This window comes from Archocentrus centrarchus, chromosome 22 (genome assembly GCF_007364275.1).
Source record: "Archocentrus centrarchus isolate MPI-CPG fArcCen1 chromosome 22, fArcCen1, whole genome shotgun sequence".
In the NCBI taxonomy this organism is placed as follows: Eukaryota; Metazoa; Chordata; class Actinopteri; order Cichliformes; family Cichlidae; genus Archocentrus; species Archocentrus centrarchus.
The window spans coordinates 19,554,914-19,570,339 of record NC_044367.1 but is presented as its reverse complement, the minus strand read 5'-3'; the positions used below and the strand labels follow the sequence as shown (position 1 = coordinate 19,570,339).

Below are 15,426 nucleotides of genomic sequence, written 5' to 3'. Positions count from 1 at the left end.
CCCAGATTCATCCATTGGATTGCCAGATGGAGAATTGTGATTTGTCCTGTCAGAGAACACGTTTCCACTGCTCTAGAATCCAGTGGCGGTGTGATTTACACCACTGCATCGGACACTTTGCGTTGTGTTTGGTGATGTAAGGCTTGGATGCAATTGCCTGGCGATGGAAACCCATTCAATGACGCTCTCTACACACCGTCCTTGAGCTAAGGCCAACCCCCTTCTGTTGGCTCATGACCGTCTGTAGCGTCTGACTCTGCAGACAGTTGGCGACCTTGGTTTACTATGCACCTCAGCATCCACTAAACCCGCTCTGTGATTTTACGTGGCTTACCATTTTGTGGCTGTCATTCCCAATCACTTCCACTTTACTATATCACTAACCGTTGGCTGTGGAATATTTAGTAGCGAGGAAATTTCACGACTGGACATTTTGCACAGGTGGCATCCTATCACAGTACCACACTGGAATTCACTGAGCTCCTGAGAGCGACCCATTCTTTCACAAATGTTTGTAGAAACAGTCTGCATGCCTAGGTGCTTAGTTTTATACACCTGTGGCCTTGGAAGTGATTGGAAGACCTGAAACCAGTGATCTAGAATACTTTTGGCAATATAGTGTATATATCCCTTACATCTGCCTAGATTTAATTATTAATACCTCACATGACAAGACAAAGTGAAAACCCTGTCTTAGATTTTGAACACCAGTTATCAGACTGAGTATTTACAGTGATGCAGGCAGGAAGTGTACCTTAGGTTTAGGCATTGCAAAGACCAGCTTCTCCACGCTCTTCTTCCCGGCTCCGACCTCCTTCTGTTGGCTCGTGACCACCATGAAATCATCACGACAACCACCAAAGGTAATCACAGACTGGTAGGAGTATGTGACCAGAGTGTGCTGAAAAATAAAAGCTCTGCCAGTGTGAAATGTGCAGTGAAATGGATATAAACAGGGTGCATGTTCAGATTTTATTGCTGACCCCAATATAGAGCATGGAATTCGTCTAGGAAATCATTTTGGTTTGTCCTTTTTTTGAGGAGTAAATTGAGTGTGAAGACATGTGACATAATTTCCAGCAACTTATTCTGATTTTCACTTTGTTTTTCTCTTTCTTTCTTACTGAAGGCACATGAGCAATGCTGCATGCCAGACCAAGAATGAAATGGATCAGCATGGGCTGCAGAAAATTACAGAGCTCACGTTAACATAGTTTACATGTTGGAACTGCTGTGTGTCAGGGTCAAGTATGTCAGTTCAGAGACTGGCCATTTTATTTTCCTTGGGATTTCTGGTGTTTTGAAACACCACGGAATAAAAATCATTCCAGACCAGTGGGTCAAGAAAGCTTTGCAGCTGTGTCCTATTCAGCTCAGCACAGCAGTTAAAAGCTATCTCTAGCTTTTAACAGCTATAAAGTCAAGCAACTGGAAATACAAAAAGACTGGATTTTCTACATTCTAAAATGTTCTGACACTAGATTTCACTCTGATAACACATGACAGGGAAGGTCTACTCAGCTTGAAACTCACCATTGTGTAGTCCAACACACACAATCCATCCTCATTGACTGCCAGCCACACCTGGCTCTGCTCAATAGGAGAGGGAGGTACAGGCTGTGGACAGGGGAAACAAAGAAAGGGCGTTTTACAGCTTCGTCTCCAGGACGTCTTCGTGGTCTGAAACAGGTCAGGCCTGGGCTTGAAAGCTTAGTTAATGGGTTTGGTATGGTTCAGGCAAAATAATCCAAGTATACTTTTATTTCGGATTATCAGTGACACTTAAAGATTGATTAGACAGACAGGAGGCTATACAATTCCACACAGCATAACATCAGTCACAAAACAACACAGGAGAAATACTGAACTTTTTATTTTATTTTTATTTTTTTACCTTGGCACTGAAGAGCTTGGCTCCAAACAAAGGCCATTTCCGAGCCACAGTTAGGTATATTCTTACACACTCAGATGCACTGCACCCACGCAGCATTGACCACTTAGTGGCCAGACGCTCTGTAAGATCTCTGAGAGGAGAAAAGGAACAGTGCTGGGTTTAAATATCATAGGGAAACAAAGCTTTATGAGGACACAAGTTCTCAGGTTCTAGATTTAAAAAACTGTGGAGGGACATATTTATTTGGACAACGGGGGTTTTTGCTTTACTTGAGCTGTTCTGAGCTGCAGTCCTGTTTATAGCGTTTGGGGTAGAAGCGTTCTAAGGCTTGCAGAAGAATCATTTGAGATTTAGGCTGAGGCGAGGGAGAGGGTGCACCTGGTCTCTCCAAATCACCATGTTCAACCTGGAGTAACAAAGAGACAAAAGACAGATGGTTAGAAGACAAAGATGCTTTCAAAACACACAAAAGCATACACTCTAACACTGTAGATAAGAGAATACCATTCTTTTATTTAAAATTTACAGACCTGTGTCAAGAGGGCAGCCACTTCAAGAGCAAGCTCTTTGTTCACAGGAAAGTGACCCTGCTGAACTTTGTCGTTCAGCTGGTAAGCCAGCAGGAGGCGCTCTCGCTCCGTTTCTCCCTTTACCTGAGATCTGAAATACAGTCTGCACACATGCAGGGCATGCTGTCATTAAGGCTGTTTTCCTGGGAGAAACTGAGATCTCACATCAGCACTTTTCACTGTGCAGTCTATAATATATTTGAACAAATCTCCATGACCACACAGTAAAAGTATGCTGTTACTGATGTATTAAAGCCAAACCCCGTTTGGGTCCTACAAAATCCAGATGTGAACATAGAAATCGTACCTGTTCTTGTATGTTAGCCAGACAATCCGTGTCCCTTCATTTTTGCCAGGATGTAGCTCCTTCAGAGCCTGTTCCCACTTGGAAATGACATCACAGATCTGGCAAAGGCAAAATTTGGTCTCCAGTCATATATGCACACATTTTTCTCCTAATGTTTGTTTCAGTGAGTAGGTAGCATGACGTATGTCTAGACACACTGATCTATACAAAAACTGTTACATACTATACACTGTATGAGCCAGACAAAGCATAGATAGAATCTCTTTTGTGGACTGGTTGACTTTAGTGAGAACAATTTCACTAACCATAATTAAATATACTACTTTTACCATTACTGAGTGGGATTACAATGCTGAGGAAGGCCATACTAGACCACACCTTTATTTTTGACAAAAAGTTTAGACTGCGTAAATTTGTCAAAAATAATTCCAGGCCCTCACTACTGATCCTCTAAATTATTAGACAATTTGAGACCTACAAACCACAGAGAGCCAAAAACCATCAGTGGTGTGGGTATAGCAGATTTCTCCCTCCCATCTACTGATGCTCAGTGACCCGCAGCCCTACCTTGGCAGATGGCTGCAGGCAGTGTTCCAGGTCTTTGCCAGATGGATCATCAGTGAAGAGGGCAAATCCAGTCAGCTGTGGTTTCCTCATGCTAATCCTCTGGTTCAGCGTGTTGAGGAACTCCTCCACTGTAGTGGAGCCATCAAAACCCACCACCTATAGTAGAAAACATCGGATGCAGCTCATTTTAATTGGTGACAATCATCAAATATGCCTGACAATTTTACTGAGTTTCAGATTCTGCAGTGGGTGCAGGAGTGTTCAGCTCCACTGCAAAATTTGTCATACATATACTGGCAGTAAAAAAAACTGCAGCAGCAGATTAGAACAGTAGTAGAAATAAGAGGGAGGTAAGATTAAAAAATAACTGCATTTTCCAAAAATTGCAAATACAAAGTGCAGGTAGGGCTGTACAAACATGGACTAAAACATACAACTTAAAGAAATCCTAAAGGTCAATAAGATCAACTTAGCAGGTTGAAACAGCATGAATAAGATTTATATTTGCTTCTCAAAACAGAGAGATAATCACTGCAACACCTGTGCTATCTACCAGGTAAGTTATGTGTTACCTGGTAGGTGTTGTTCATGAAATGAACTGGGATGCTGAAAGGCAGTGAGTGGTGGTAAGGGTTTCTCAGCAGGATGGAAACTATCTCCATACGTGAAGGTTTAGCCTCCCGCTCTCCATTCTGCAGAGTTCGCTCCAAAGATCTCTGACAATACACTGCATACTTCCCCACCTCACTCCTATATGTAGGGGAGAGGGGTGGGGGGGTGGGGTGGGTGGACGGACACACACACACACACACACACACACACACACACACACACACACACACACAAAAACATAATTACAAGGGGTTTTAGTTATTTGGAGTTTTACTGCTGTATTTTAAAAGGTATGGCTTAAGTTAGTTCACCTTGGGTTAGCATTGTGTTGCAGATACTGTCTCAGGTACCACAGAAAATGTTGTTGAGGGAGGAACAAAGCCACACACAGAGACAAAAGCTGCCAGCACTATAGGAAGAGATAGAAAAAGAAGTCATGTTTTAACTAATCGCTACCCGTTACTCAGATGAAATTCTTTGCCAGTAACATGCAACTTGTTTCTTTTTGTTTAAAATAAATGTAGAAGTCAGAATAACACTATAGCCCCATTTCATAACAGAAAACCCTTCAGCAGACATCTTATTGCCTTCTGCAAAACTATTTTGCCCTGATTTGGAGGCCTTGCCCTAATACTTTTAGTCACCCCTGGGTTAGAAAAGATGCAATATATTACAGACAATATGTTTTCAATATTAACAAAACTCATTAAATCAAAATTATTTGAAGCATGCTGTAAGAAAATGATATTCTGATTATCTATATCATTTCTAAAAACAGTTCCTGGTAACCACATCCTAGAACAGACACAAAAAATTTCCATGGTAAACAAATTAGAGAAAGTACATACTGCATTCTTGTACAAGGGTGTATACTACATAAGGTCTTTCTATTTATATAATCTATAACAATAAGCCAGATATAATGCATATTTGCAAGGTAGTCACATCATATTATACTCATGTGTACATAATATTACTACATAATGCACCCATATTACATAATCTGCTGATATCAATGCATTATATATAATATCACTATAATCATAAGGCAACCATGTATGAAACATAATAAAGCCACGTTACATTTGAGCAATATTTCTGAGCAGTAGGTATGGCTTTAAATGTTGCTCAATGATGAGCCATACTCTCTACAATTTATGCCCATGAGTCATCTCTGACCAACATGTTAGACAACGCTCAGCCAATCAGAAGTTGGCATCACAGGCTAATCAATAAGGCTGCAGCCTAGAACTAATGTTACTATACACTGAAATTTGGGATTCCCCATTTTCTCACTATCTAGCCACTGCAAAATTATCAGTGACCTAGGTTAGTTGCTTGGTTTGGGGAATCCGCACTTTCTCAAAGTAAATAATGGTCAAGTAGGTACAGCCAATTACACAGCACAGTATGATCACATGATTAGGCTAACCCAAACAGGCATGAGAAAGAGGTTGCATATCAATAGTATATATTATCATAGCATTAGCAGCCAACAGGGAGGATTTCCTCCCTGTTGTTTACTCTCCACTTGAGATAAATACAGCCATAGGGTACTAACACTACTACTAAGAGTAACTCCTTGTGGATTTGTGGATAAAATTGTTGCTGTCTGACCTCTTTAAACATGTCTGCTGGGTCTTGACTGTGTTGTCGGCTGACCTGTGTGAGAGAGTAGTTGTGTGGCGTCCGACAGTTGGTCTGTTTAATGAGCTGACAGTAAATTTCGTTCTGCAGCTCCGGGTGGTTCAGGCACACTTGCAAAGCATTCTGGGCCAGTGAGGTATGGTAATCAATAGATGGAGACTCAACCAGCACATTGATGAAGAGCTGACAGGACTGCAAAACAACAAAGAAATTAAGTGTCTCTTATTTAATGGCACTGAGCTACCAGCAGGTGGAGGCAAACACACACCAAGAAACCAAAATATACCTGCTCGTGGTATATATTGAAAACAATTTTAAACAGCTAAATACATAATAAAATACAGCACCGGATGATGATAATACTTAGGTGAGATTAAAAACAACAAAAAATATTATGGCATGTGCTCAAGAAGAGCTGAAGTTTATGTAAAAAAATCTGAACTTCATTTTTTGGTTCTCATTCAGTGTGACAGCTGAAGACAAAGAAGCCGTTTCACAGGTTTAATCAGTCTTGTCAGATTCATTAATACTTCAAAGGCCTGAAGTAGAGCGTAGACTTGAAAAGCATGTCACGTCCATTCATTCTGTTTCATTGTGTGTTTGGGACAATTTTTAAGGCTGGATGGTCAGAGAGAGCCGATCCATTCAGCCATCAATCCTAATGTAGTTGGTGGGGCTGTGGAGCATGAATTGGAAGGAAGAGGCTTCTGGACGGACGTAGCTGACAAGACAGGAAAGGAATCTGCCATTTTCCTACAAGGTCCTTGTTCTGCTCTGATCCCATTTCTTCTTCCCCATTGTGTAGTTTCCATATCCATTGCTGCCACTCTCTGAAGGCCCTGACCTCCCATGTCTCCTTTTAAAAGAGGGCTGCCTTCACACTGGCTGTAAACCACAGGAACAGTTAGCTTCAATAAGAGCAGATAATCTAGGCCATTATCTCTCTTCAACACTTTTGATGAGCTGGGCCCCTCGGACTTCAGCCTTTGATCTGGTTTAGTGGCAGGAGGGGCAAAAAAAATCCAAGGGGTTAAAGAGGGGGACAAACTGGAGTAGGATGGATGATGTCTTGAACAGACCCTCACAGTGAGAGGCAGATAGAAAAAGGGATTCAGGAAAAAAAGGGATAAAAGGGAAAAGCATAACCAAAAGTAAGTGGGATGGAACAAAAGAAACAGAGAAGGGTGAGAGGTGGGCAGACTGACCTTGAAAAGCTTGAGAGCCTCTGTCTGCAGAGCTTCAGAGGGCAGAGTGGTGAGAGGCGAGCGCAGACCCTCCTTAGAGAAGCTCAAGGCCTCACTCTTCCACAGCACAGACTCTGGGAAAAGACAGTGAAGGACACACACACACACGCGCGCACACACACACACAGACAAACATAGATTGAGTTTCAAAGTTTTAATGACTCAACAGCTGACAAAAATTCCCACGCAGCACTCCAGCTGTAAACAGTGTCTGTGGCGTAGATCAAAAATAACAAGCAGCGTGCTACTGCGTGCATTTATACCCACTTATAGATAGTCTAAGGCCTTTAATAAATGCACCCACTGTATCTGTCCAACTCTTACAAAGATCAGGACAGTATCTGTTTTCTGGTTTTCATTTGCTGTGTTTTACATGTAGAAGTGGCTCATTTTGTGAGGAATAATTTTAGCTAATATTTTATGCAGAGAACACTCTACTTGTGAAAACACAAGGCAAGTATGCTGGGTACATGTGACATTTTAAAAATTGGATGAATTGTGTTGCACTGACTGGAATTTAAACAAATGATGACTTTAACAGCCCCAAGATTGTCAGTATTGGTTCTTGGGCCTGTTTTTACTTCCTCCTTTTTGGTTCATAATTAACCCACTCGTCCCATCTAATAAAGGGACTCAGGAGTCTACAGTATATAAGCTCGCTTCCTTCCAAGATGTCTCTTTCTCCTCCTGGAAGGGTTGGTTAGTTTTCATTTACTTTGGTTTGACTGTGTTGTAGCACCTAGTTTTCTTTAGTTCACCTTTTCTCTGATTACAATTAATAAATTGGCTTTGTGAAAACTGTTACTGTGTTGTTCTCCTTTCTTTTTACGTCCTGAACAAGCCAAACATAACAAGTAGGTGCTTGTCCAGGATAACTTAATAACTTTTGTAACAAAGTAACCCAAAACAGAACAGAGTTGTCAGAATTCTTTACGCAGGTTTCTTACCAGGGTCTCCTTCTGCATCAAGGAGTTTACCAATGAGCTGCTCATACTCTGTGCCTACTTTGAAAGCTGCACTGCTACCGGCGGCCACAGTCAGGTGATACAACCATGTATCCTATGTAAAATAAGACATACTAATTAATATGAAAAACAGAAGAAAAAAAAAAGGTTTTCCATGAATAATAGTTCAACATATTTACTGTTAGGCTACCTTTTCTTGTTTGGTGCCAATGAGCAGGTACGTAGGACTCTGATCTCTCGGTTGGACCACTAAAGTGTAATGTGAGGAGAGAAAACCTCGACTGCCTGCCTCATAGTCTTCATCTGAATCGCAGGAACGATCCACTTCCTGAACTGATGCTTCCCGCATTTGCAGTTGACCAAGAGGGAGCTGAAATAGAGAAAGAAAATCAGCAAATAGTGTATTACTATACTGTATATCATAAAGTATAAGCAGAGACTTTAATCACATGTTTTGTGTGTAATTTGCTAATGAGCTATTTAACACTTTTCTTTCAATTAATAAGACAGCTGCTAGGAAGCACTAAAATAAGTCTTAATGACTTGAGAGATTTGTTTTATGAACCTTGTCCTCCTGGTTACGATAGTAGTAGAAGACTTTTCCAACCAAAGAACACCACACCAGTTTTGAGTGCCCATGTTTCACCTGAAAGACAAAAGTATGTGAAAAATTTTAGGACAAGTTCTAAGGCCACCAGGAAGTTAGTCACTACAATGGTAATGCGATATTAGAAAGCTTGTGCATTTTTTAAACTCCTGACATAGACTGAAATATGTTAATTAGGACATTTCTGCATCTGACCATCTGCTGGGAAGTTGGGATGCAAATCACTTAAGAAGTAAAGTGCAAACTAATTTCTGCCATCCACACACTGACACCCCTGCTGGATTCAGTGTCATATTAAACAGGGATGCAGCTGGAGACGATAATCACATGCCATTTTCCTGAAGAGAACTTCTTTCAGACAGTTTCTTGCATCTGAATGGAGCGATGATGTCACTGGAGGATGCCTTCCAGACGAAGCCAGCTGTGCTTCCCTCAAAAGGGGTTACTGAGGTTAACTGCGCTCTGAGAGGCAGAACATCCCCTCCCTGAACTGCTATCATGTCACAACAGATCAAAGCCAACTCACAGGAAGGGAGTGTGGTGTTGGTGAGAGGACGTGAGCTCCATCATCTCAACTTGGGGCTGTCAGTCATCTGCCAGTAACTCATCACACACACTCGTCAGACACTTAAGTGTTTTAATTTTAGCAAAACAGGCAGGTCTCAGCTAAGAAAAGGAAGGGAGAGACTGGATGAAGGTGGACGGAAAGAGGAAAGGAGCTCTGTAGCATTTCATCGGCTCTGGTTTTGTGGTGGTGTCCCAACATGAAGGAGGTTTTATAGGAATCTGCCTTAAGAGTGCTCTATTCAATGCTCCATTCACCAGTGGCCTCTACATCTGTCATGATTTATGGCAATGACTTTAGTGTGAAAAAGCCTCCAAAAATCTATAAAAATATATTTTTTGAGTGTTATACGACAAACCCAAGAAGAAGACGATTTAATAACATATAGAAATGCTTTGCCTTCTTTCTGAGAGATGGATGGCAAGATTGCAAAAGTCATGATGGACATCTTACTAGGCTGGATGTAACATTTACATATCACTACGCTGCACAAATCTGAATGCATGCACTCACATTAAGAGGTCCACAACTGTGGATGTCTCTTATGCATCTTTTTATTGAATTCACTAGAGATTGCCCGAAACAGCAATAACACAATATCTCATCAACTCAGTTTCTACTTTGCAGTAAGAATATGACATTTGTCTATGATGCATTTTTGTTAGCCAATCCAGAAAACAGATCACTCTGGGATTTGTAATGCAAATGGCTGCAGCACAAAACACACACTCGCATCACAAACACACACACACCTACCTACCTTAGAGGTAAAGGTAGGGTGCTTTCCTACTGTGTTACCAGTCTCTATCCCAACTATTTCTCTAAGTTCTTTAAGTAAAACATGTTTAAATAATTAAGCATGACTTCTGACCTTCGTAAGCCAACCCCTCACAGAGGGCTTTGCAGTTGTCTCCACAGTAAGCGGGCTGCTGGCCTGGACTTTGAGTATGTTCTGCAGAACTCTGATCCATTCCTCCAGGATGTTGGGTGAATCTGCGGTCAAATAGAAGGTCTTCTTCTCTGTAATCAACTGATTAGATGAAAAGGAGAAATATGGGAAAAATGCTAAGCCAGGCCAACTGAGACAGCAGCATCATGTCAGAAGAGATCAGAATCAGCTTCTGAAGAGCCATGAAAACATTCCAGTCTACTGCTACTGTATACCTGATGTCATCTTAGGCTGCGTCAGTGGTATGCAGGAGTAAAGCTCTGCTGTTATTCACTGCTATATTAAGCATGCTGAGTGTGAGAGTGAACATCCTACTGCAAAATCTTTTTTTCTTAGATGTAAAAATTTTAAAACAGTGGATCATCACCAATATTTTAAATACTTTGAGTAGCGGTGCCAGCTTTGGGTATCCCAAGTTTGGGATCTCTTGCAAAGCAGTGTTTTCACTTACTTGAAATGTCTGCGCTCCTTCTCCACGTACTATACAGCAGGAAGAGTTTAGCTCAATCTGACCCTGAGGTTTTCTGATCACATCACTCTAAAAACACACACACACACACACAAAAATCTCAATTTTTGTCCAAGATTATACAGGAATCCAACCAAAGACAAACCTTAGAAGGAAGCGTACTCGAAGCGAGAGAAACTCACAGGAGACTTGTAGTAGAGGATCTCTCCATTTCTCAGGATGAACCAGCGACGTTTCCAGGCTTTCACCTGATTGCCCATCTTCAGCAGATATCCAGATTTCTCTAGCATCTCCTACAGACAAAAACAGCACAGGAAGATTTCTATTCAATAACCACTAACTGATCAGTCACAGGTATTTCAGTGGTCATCTTGATTCTAGAGTTTAAAGTGGAGGTGCCTCTACTCACAGGCCCAGTGCTCTCACAGGAGTAGGATGAGGTCCGCTGGACTTTATGTTCTGGTTCAGAGTAGTCACTGTCCAGAGAGTAGGCATCAGGAGGAATGGCATAATCACTTTCTGAACTAATAGATGACATGGACACACCTGGGGTACCAGAGAATCGTGTGGAAAACAGGAGAAGATAAACAGGCAAGGTAACTTAAGTGCAGTAAAGGCAAACAATGCAGCTAAATACTCAATAACTCAATAATAAAGGATTCAGGACTACTACACTGCTGCAATGCAGTATTTTGCAACCCAATATCATTCTAGTCAGTGGAAAAACTAATATTTTTGTCTATTTTATACTGAATTTCTGTTCATTGTCTATCAAGCCATGATTTTGTTTTGTGTCAAAGTGTTTAAGGGTGGATTTTTTTTTTCTTTAGGTATATTTTAACATTTTTAAAAAATGTTCAGAAATTAAAAGGTACATATAAGTTGGCTAACATTTATTATATAATTTTTTTCTGTGGCGTCTTCACTGTAATCTATCACCTCTCTTGACAGCACGTGGGCTGCCAGGGACGCTGCCCTTCCTATCAGGGCTCAGAATGGAGGTCCGCACACTGGCCAGAGAGCTGCTATCATCCTCCGACCCGGAGTCATCATCTGGCAGAGGGACACTGCTGATTTGAGTGGCTTTCTACAACACACATAATAAAAATAACACAGATGAAAGCTGGTGTCGTGCAACATACAGGAACAGACTTTCATTATGCTGCATATTGGCATCCAAACTGGAAGAAGTAAAGCAAATGTGAAAATGCAAAGAATATATTACTCACCCCTTTCAGTGTGGTATATACTGGTACACTAATATTCTTATAGATCAACTGGGTGAATGGACCTGCAGCTGGATACTGGGGTAAGCTGGACCCTGCAACATAGAGATGTGTTAAAGGACACACAACACTTTTAACAAGTTGTATGCTTATGCTTTTCAGATTTTAGGGTTAAACACCATATAGATCATTATTCCTAACATGCCTATATAAAACACTGATTTTTTTTTTTTAGCTCTGTTCCAGTCATTGACTATATAAGAGACGCAACTATGATATCATCCACTGGTCAATGAAGTCCGTATGAGCTGAGCATTTTAGCCACTGCCACCTTTTTTGTTTTAAAACTGAATGTGACATGAGAGTCAAACCCAAGGGACACTGCACTCACAACTGTCAATCACAAGGTAGGCATATCCTAAAAGATACCCTACTTTACTATACTTTTTCAACTCCAGTGGGGCCATAATGTACAAAACGAATGTCATGTTGAATTCAATAAGACTTCAGACTAGCAAATGAGACCATAAACATGGATTCAGCAGGCAAACACTGTGGGAAACACAGTGCATGCAGCTGACTGCAAGCCTGCTGCCCACTAGGGGTTAAAGTGGGCCAGAACAATACAGAAAGGTGTTCTGGCACTTTCAGTTAATATATGAACAGGCTCCAGTAACCATCACAGTGGCAAACATGCAGGAAAGTATGAAAAGTTGGATAGCACCAGGCTGATAACACACCTACTGGCTAAAGAAGTTGACTGCACTACATAAGCACCTGGCAGCACAAATGAACCAGCTGCTAAAGGCTAAGCTATACCTGGAACAGCTGACCGAAGGCCGGACAGTCCTGATCCCCAAGGATCCCCGGTCACATCCGACTACTGGCCAATAATCTGCCCCAGCACAGCATGGAAACTGCTGTCGGGCATCATAGCAGCTAAGATGAGCAGGCACGTGGCTCAATACATGAGGGGGCCCAGACCAGGGGAGCAAAACACCAGCTACTGGTTGATAGAGCAGTCACTCAAGACTGTAAGACCAGAGTGACCAACCTGTGCATCACCTGGACTGATTACAAGAAAGCCTATGACTCAATGCCTCATCCATGGATCCTGGAATGCCTAGAACTATAGGACTTTAAGAGCCTTCATCAAGAACTCAATGGGAATGTGGAAAACAACACTAGAGGCCAACGTCAAGTACCTTGGAATCCCATAGGCAAATGGGAAACATGAAGAGGCTGCTAGGAAAGCTGCAACCGCCAAGTACCTGAAGAGTCAGCTGAATGGGAAGAACAAGAAATGGGTAATCAACTCGTATCCCCTGCCAGTTGTCAGATACTCTGCTGGGATAATAAGCTGACCAAAGGAGGAGATAGAAGCCACTGACATCGAGACAAGAAAGCTCCTTAACATGTATGGAGGGTTTCACCCCAAATCCAGCACCCTGAGACTGTACACTAAGAGGAAGGAAGGAGGCCGAGGACTAGTGAGTGTCAGAACCACTATCCTAGATGAAACAACTAAGATTCATGAGTACATCAGGAAGATGGCCACAACTGATCATGTGCTTAGTGAGTACCTCAGGCAGCAGAAACCCGAGAAAGAACAGGAACCATCACAGAAGGACAGGCTCCTGCACAGCATGTACCACCGACAAAAGAAGAAGTGGCTGATGTAGGAAAATGCTACCAATGGCTGGTCAAAGCTGGACTGACAGACAGCACAGAAGCACTAATAATGGCAGCACAGGAACAAGCGCTGAGCACAAGATTGATAGAGGCTGGGGTTGACCATACAGCAAGGTGCAGAAAGGTGCAAGATGCTAGGAAGGCAGGGCATACATGGGCATACATGGAACGCCATAACCAAGTTGCTGGCATGGTATACAGGAACATCTGTGCCGAGTATGACCTGGAAGTCTCGAGTTCAAAAGGGGATACGCCCCTAAGGGCAGCTGAGAATGACAGAGCTAAAATCCTGTGGGACTTCCAGATACAGACAGACAAACTTGTGATGGCTAACCACAGCTAATTATTGTAGGGTTTTTACCTTACAAAATAAAGGGCCTTGAGGCAACTGTTTGTTGTGAATTGGCACTATATAAATAAAATTGAATTGAATTGAAATTAACCAACCGGACATAGTAGTGGTGGACAAATAAAGGAAGAAGGCCGTAGTGATACCAATACCAAGTGATGGCAACATCAGTAAGAAGCAACACGAGAAGCTTGATAAATACCAAGGGCTCAGAGAAGAGCTGGAAAGGATATATATCTCTCTCTCTCTCATATTATATATATATATATATATATATATATATATAGATATATAGATATATAGATATAGATATAGATATAGATAGATATAGATATAGATAGATAGATAGATAGATAGATAGATAGATAGATAGATAGATAGATAGATAGATAGATAGATAGATAGATAGATAGATAGATAGATAGATAGATAGATAGATAGATAGATAGATAGATAGATAGAGATCAGGGGTTGGCAACCTTTAACACTCAAAGAGCCATTTGAACCCGGTTTACACAGAAAAGAAAACAAGCCACAAATACTACCAGAAGCCATTAGCGGCTACCGCGAGTGACACATATATTGAGAAACTAAAATAAATAAATACATTAAAAAAATGATTTTATTTTAATATTTCAAGATCACAATAATGTTCCAATTTAGAGCTACAACAAAAAACGAACTGGCAAAAATAAACTGCACTTCAGTTGGATACTTATAATTTACTTCCGTAAGCCTGAAAGAGCCGCATGTGGCTCTGGAGCCATGGGTTGCTGACCCCTGATATAGATAGATAGATGGGTTGGGTGTCATTTAACCTTTTAATTTACTGTTTTAACCGATTTCTAGGTTCTAAGTTCATGGATGTGTTAACTTTCTGCAGCTCCTGATTAAGAAAACTGCAGGAACCTTGCTTCTACAAGGTTTGGTGACCTTCTGCATCACTGGCAAAAGATGTCAAAAATGAATGGGCACAGTTTTGAGGCCAGGATGCATCTTATCAAGCAGAATCCACTTGTTGCTCCCAACCAGGACTTTTAGTAACTCTAATCAAGCAAATTACTCATTATCGAATGATGATTACTACATGCATTTTAACTTGGGGTCCTTTTTACAGTAAGAAAAGCAATTTTATGCATTAATTACATTCTTTTAAGGTAAAAGGTACTCTACCAATGTAAATAACACTCTTAAGATAAATATAATATAAAGCAGGATGAGTCAAGACAAATCCACTTTTACACAATTTTGTATCCACAATAAAAAGATTTTCAATTATTTTGAAGCAAAACAAAGTAAAACTTTCAGTGGTTTAGTTTGCCAGAGATCAGAATTTGCCAGCAACTGATGCACCTTAAGGGAAAAACATGCCGGAAGCTGAAAAAGCTGAGCAAGCTATAACATAATCCACAACAGTGATTTAGCAGTCAGCTGCACGTACATAGCAGTTACAAATTTCAATAGTCCAAGTGCTGTCAAACCTTACTGCATGCATCCTGACAAAATGGATGATGTCGGCACAGAAAACACAGGAGTAATTACACCCGGACCATGTCCTTTCATCACAGCTTATTACAAAGCAGCCTCTCCTTATGTTACTCTTTTCCTCCCCCTTCCCATTATCATGGGGGGTTGGGGGGAGGCTCCTCCTGAAGATGAGCCCACACCTGTTCAGGTGTAGGGAGCCTCAGGCCAAAGGAAGTGACATCAAAAACAGCAATGACAGATCCAAACAGACCCTGCTCTACCCACACATCAGCTTAA

The 15,426-nt window shown here is 41.3% G+C and overlaps 1 protein-coding gene across 2 annotated transcripts in view; it reads right to left on the bottom strand.

The window, feature by feature from the left end:
- plekhh1 (pleckstrin homology domain containing, family H (with MyTH4 domain) member 1) overlaps window positions 1-15,426 on the bottom strand; it is a 39,660-nt gene that overhangs the window by 2,146 nt on the left and 22,088 nt on the right. For both annotated transcript variants that reach the window (XM_030719629.1, XM_030719630.1), the window contains 20 exons: window positions 11,625-11,716; window positions 11,335-11,482; window positions 10,805-10,941; window positions 10,578-10,688; window positions 10,378-10,464; window positions 9,849-10,007; window positions 8,371-8,451; window positions 7,996-8,175; window positions 7,788-7,899; window positions 6,802-6,914; window positions 5,612-5,788; window positions 4,261-4,358; window positions 3,910-4,087; window positions 3,338-3,493; window positions 2,771-2,868; window positions 2,425-2,566; window positions 2,164-2,300; window positions 1,895-2,024; window positions 1,534-1,617; window positions 755-901 (listed from right to left, as the gene is read on the bottom strand). In XM_030719629.1, the coding sequence (XP_030575489.1) occupies window positions 755-901; window positions 1,534-1,617; window positions 1,895-2,024; window positions 2,164-2,300; window positions 2,425-2,566; window positions 2,771-2,868; window positions 3,338-3,493; window positions 3,910-4,087; window positions 4,261-4,358; window positions 5,612-5,788; window positions 6,802-6,914; window positions 7,788-7,899; window positions 7,996-8,175; window positions 8,371-8,451; window positions 9,849-10,007; window positions 10,378-10,464; window positions 10,578-10,688; window positions 10,805-10,941; window positions 11,335-11,482; window positions 11,625-11,716 (2,567 nt within the window). The remainder of the gene's footprint in view (window positions 1-754; window positions 902-1,533; window positions 1,618-1,894; window positions 2,025-2,163; window positions 2,301-2,424; window positions 2,567-2,770; window positions 2,869-3,337; window positions 3,494-3,909; window positions 4,088-4,260; window positions 4,359-5,611; window positions 5,789-6,801; window positions 6,915-7,787; window positions 7,900-7,995; window positions 8,176-8,370; window positions 8,452-9,848; window positions 10,008-10,377; window positions 10,465-10,577; window positions 10,689-10,804; window positions 10,942-11,334; window positions 11,483-11,624; window positions 11,717-15,426) is intronic.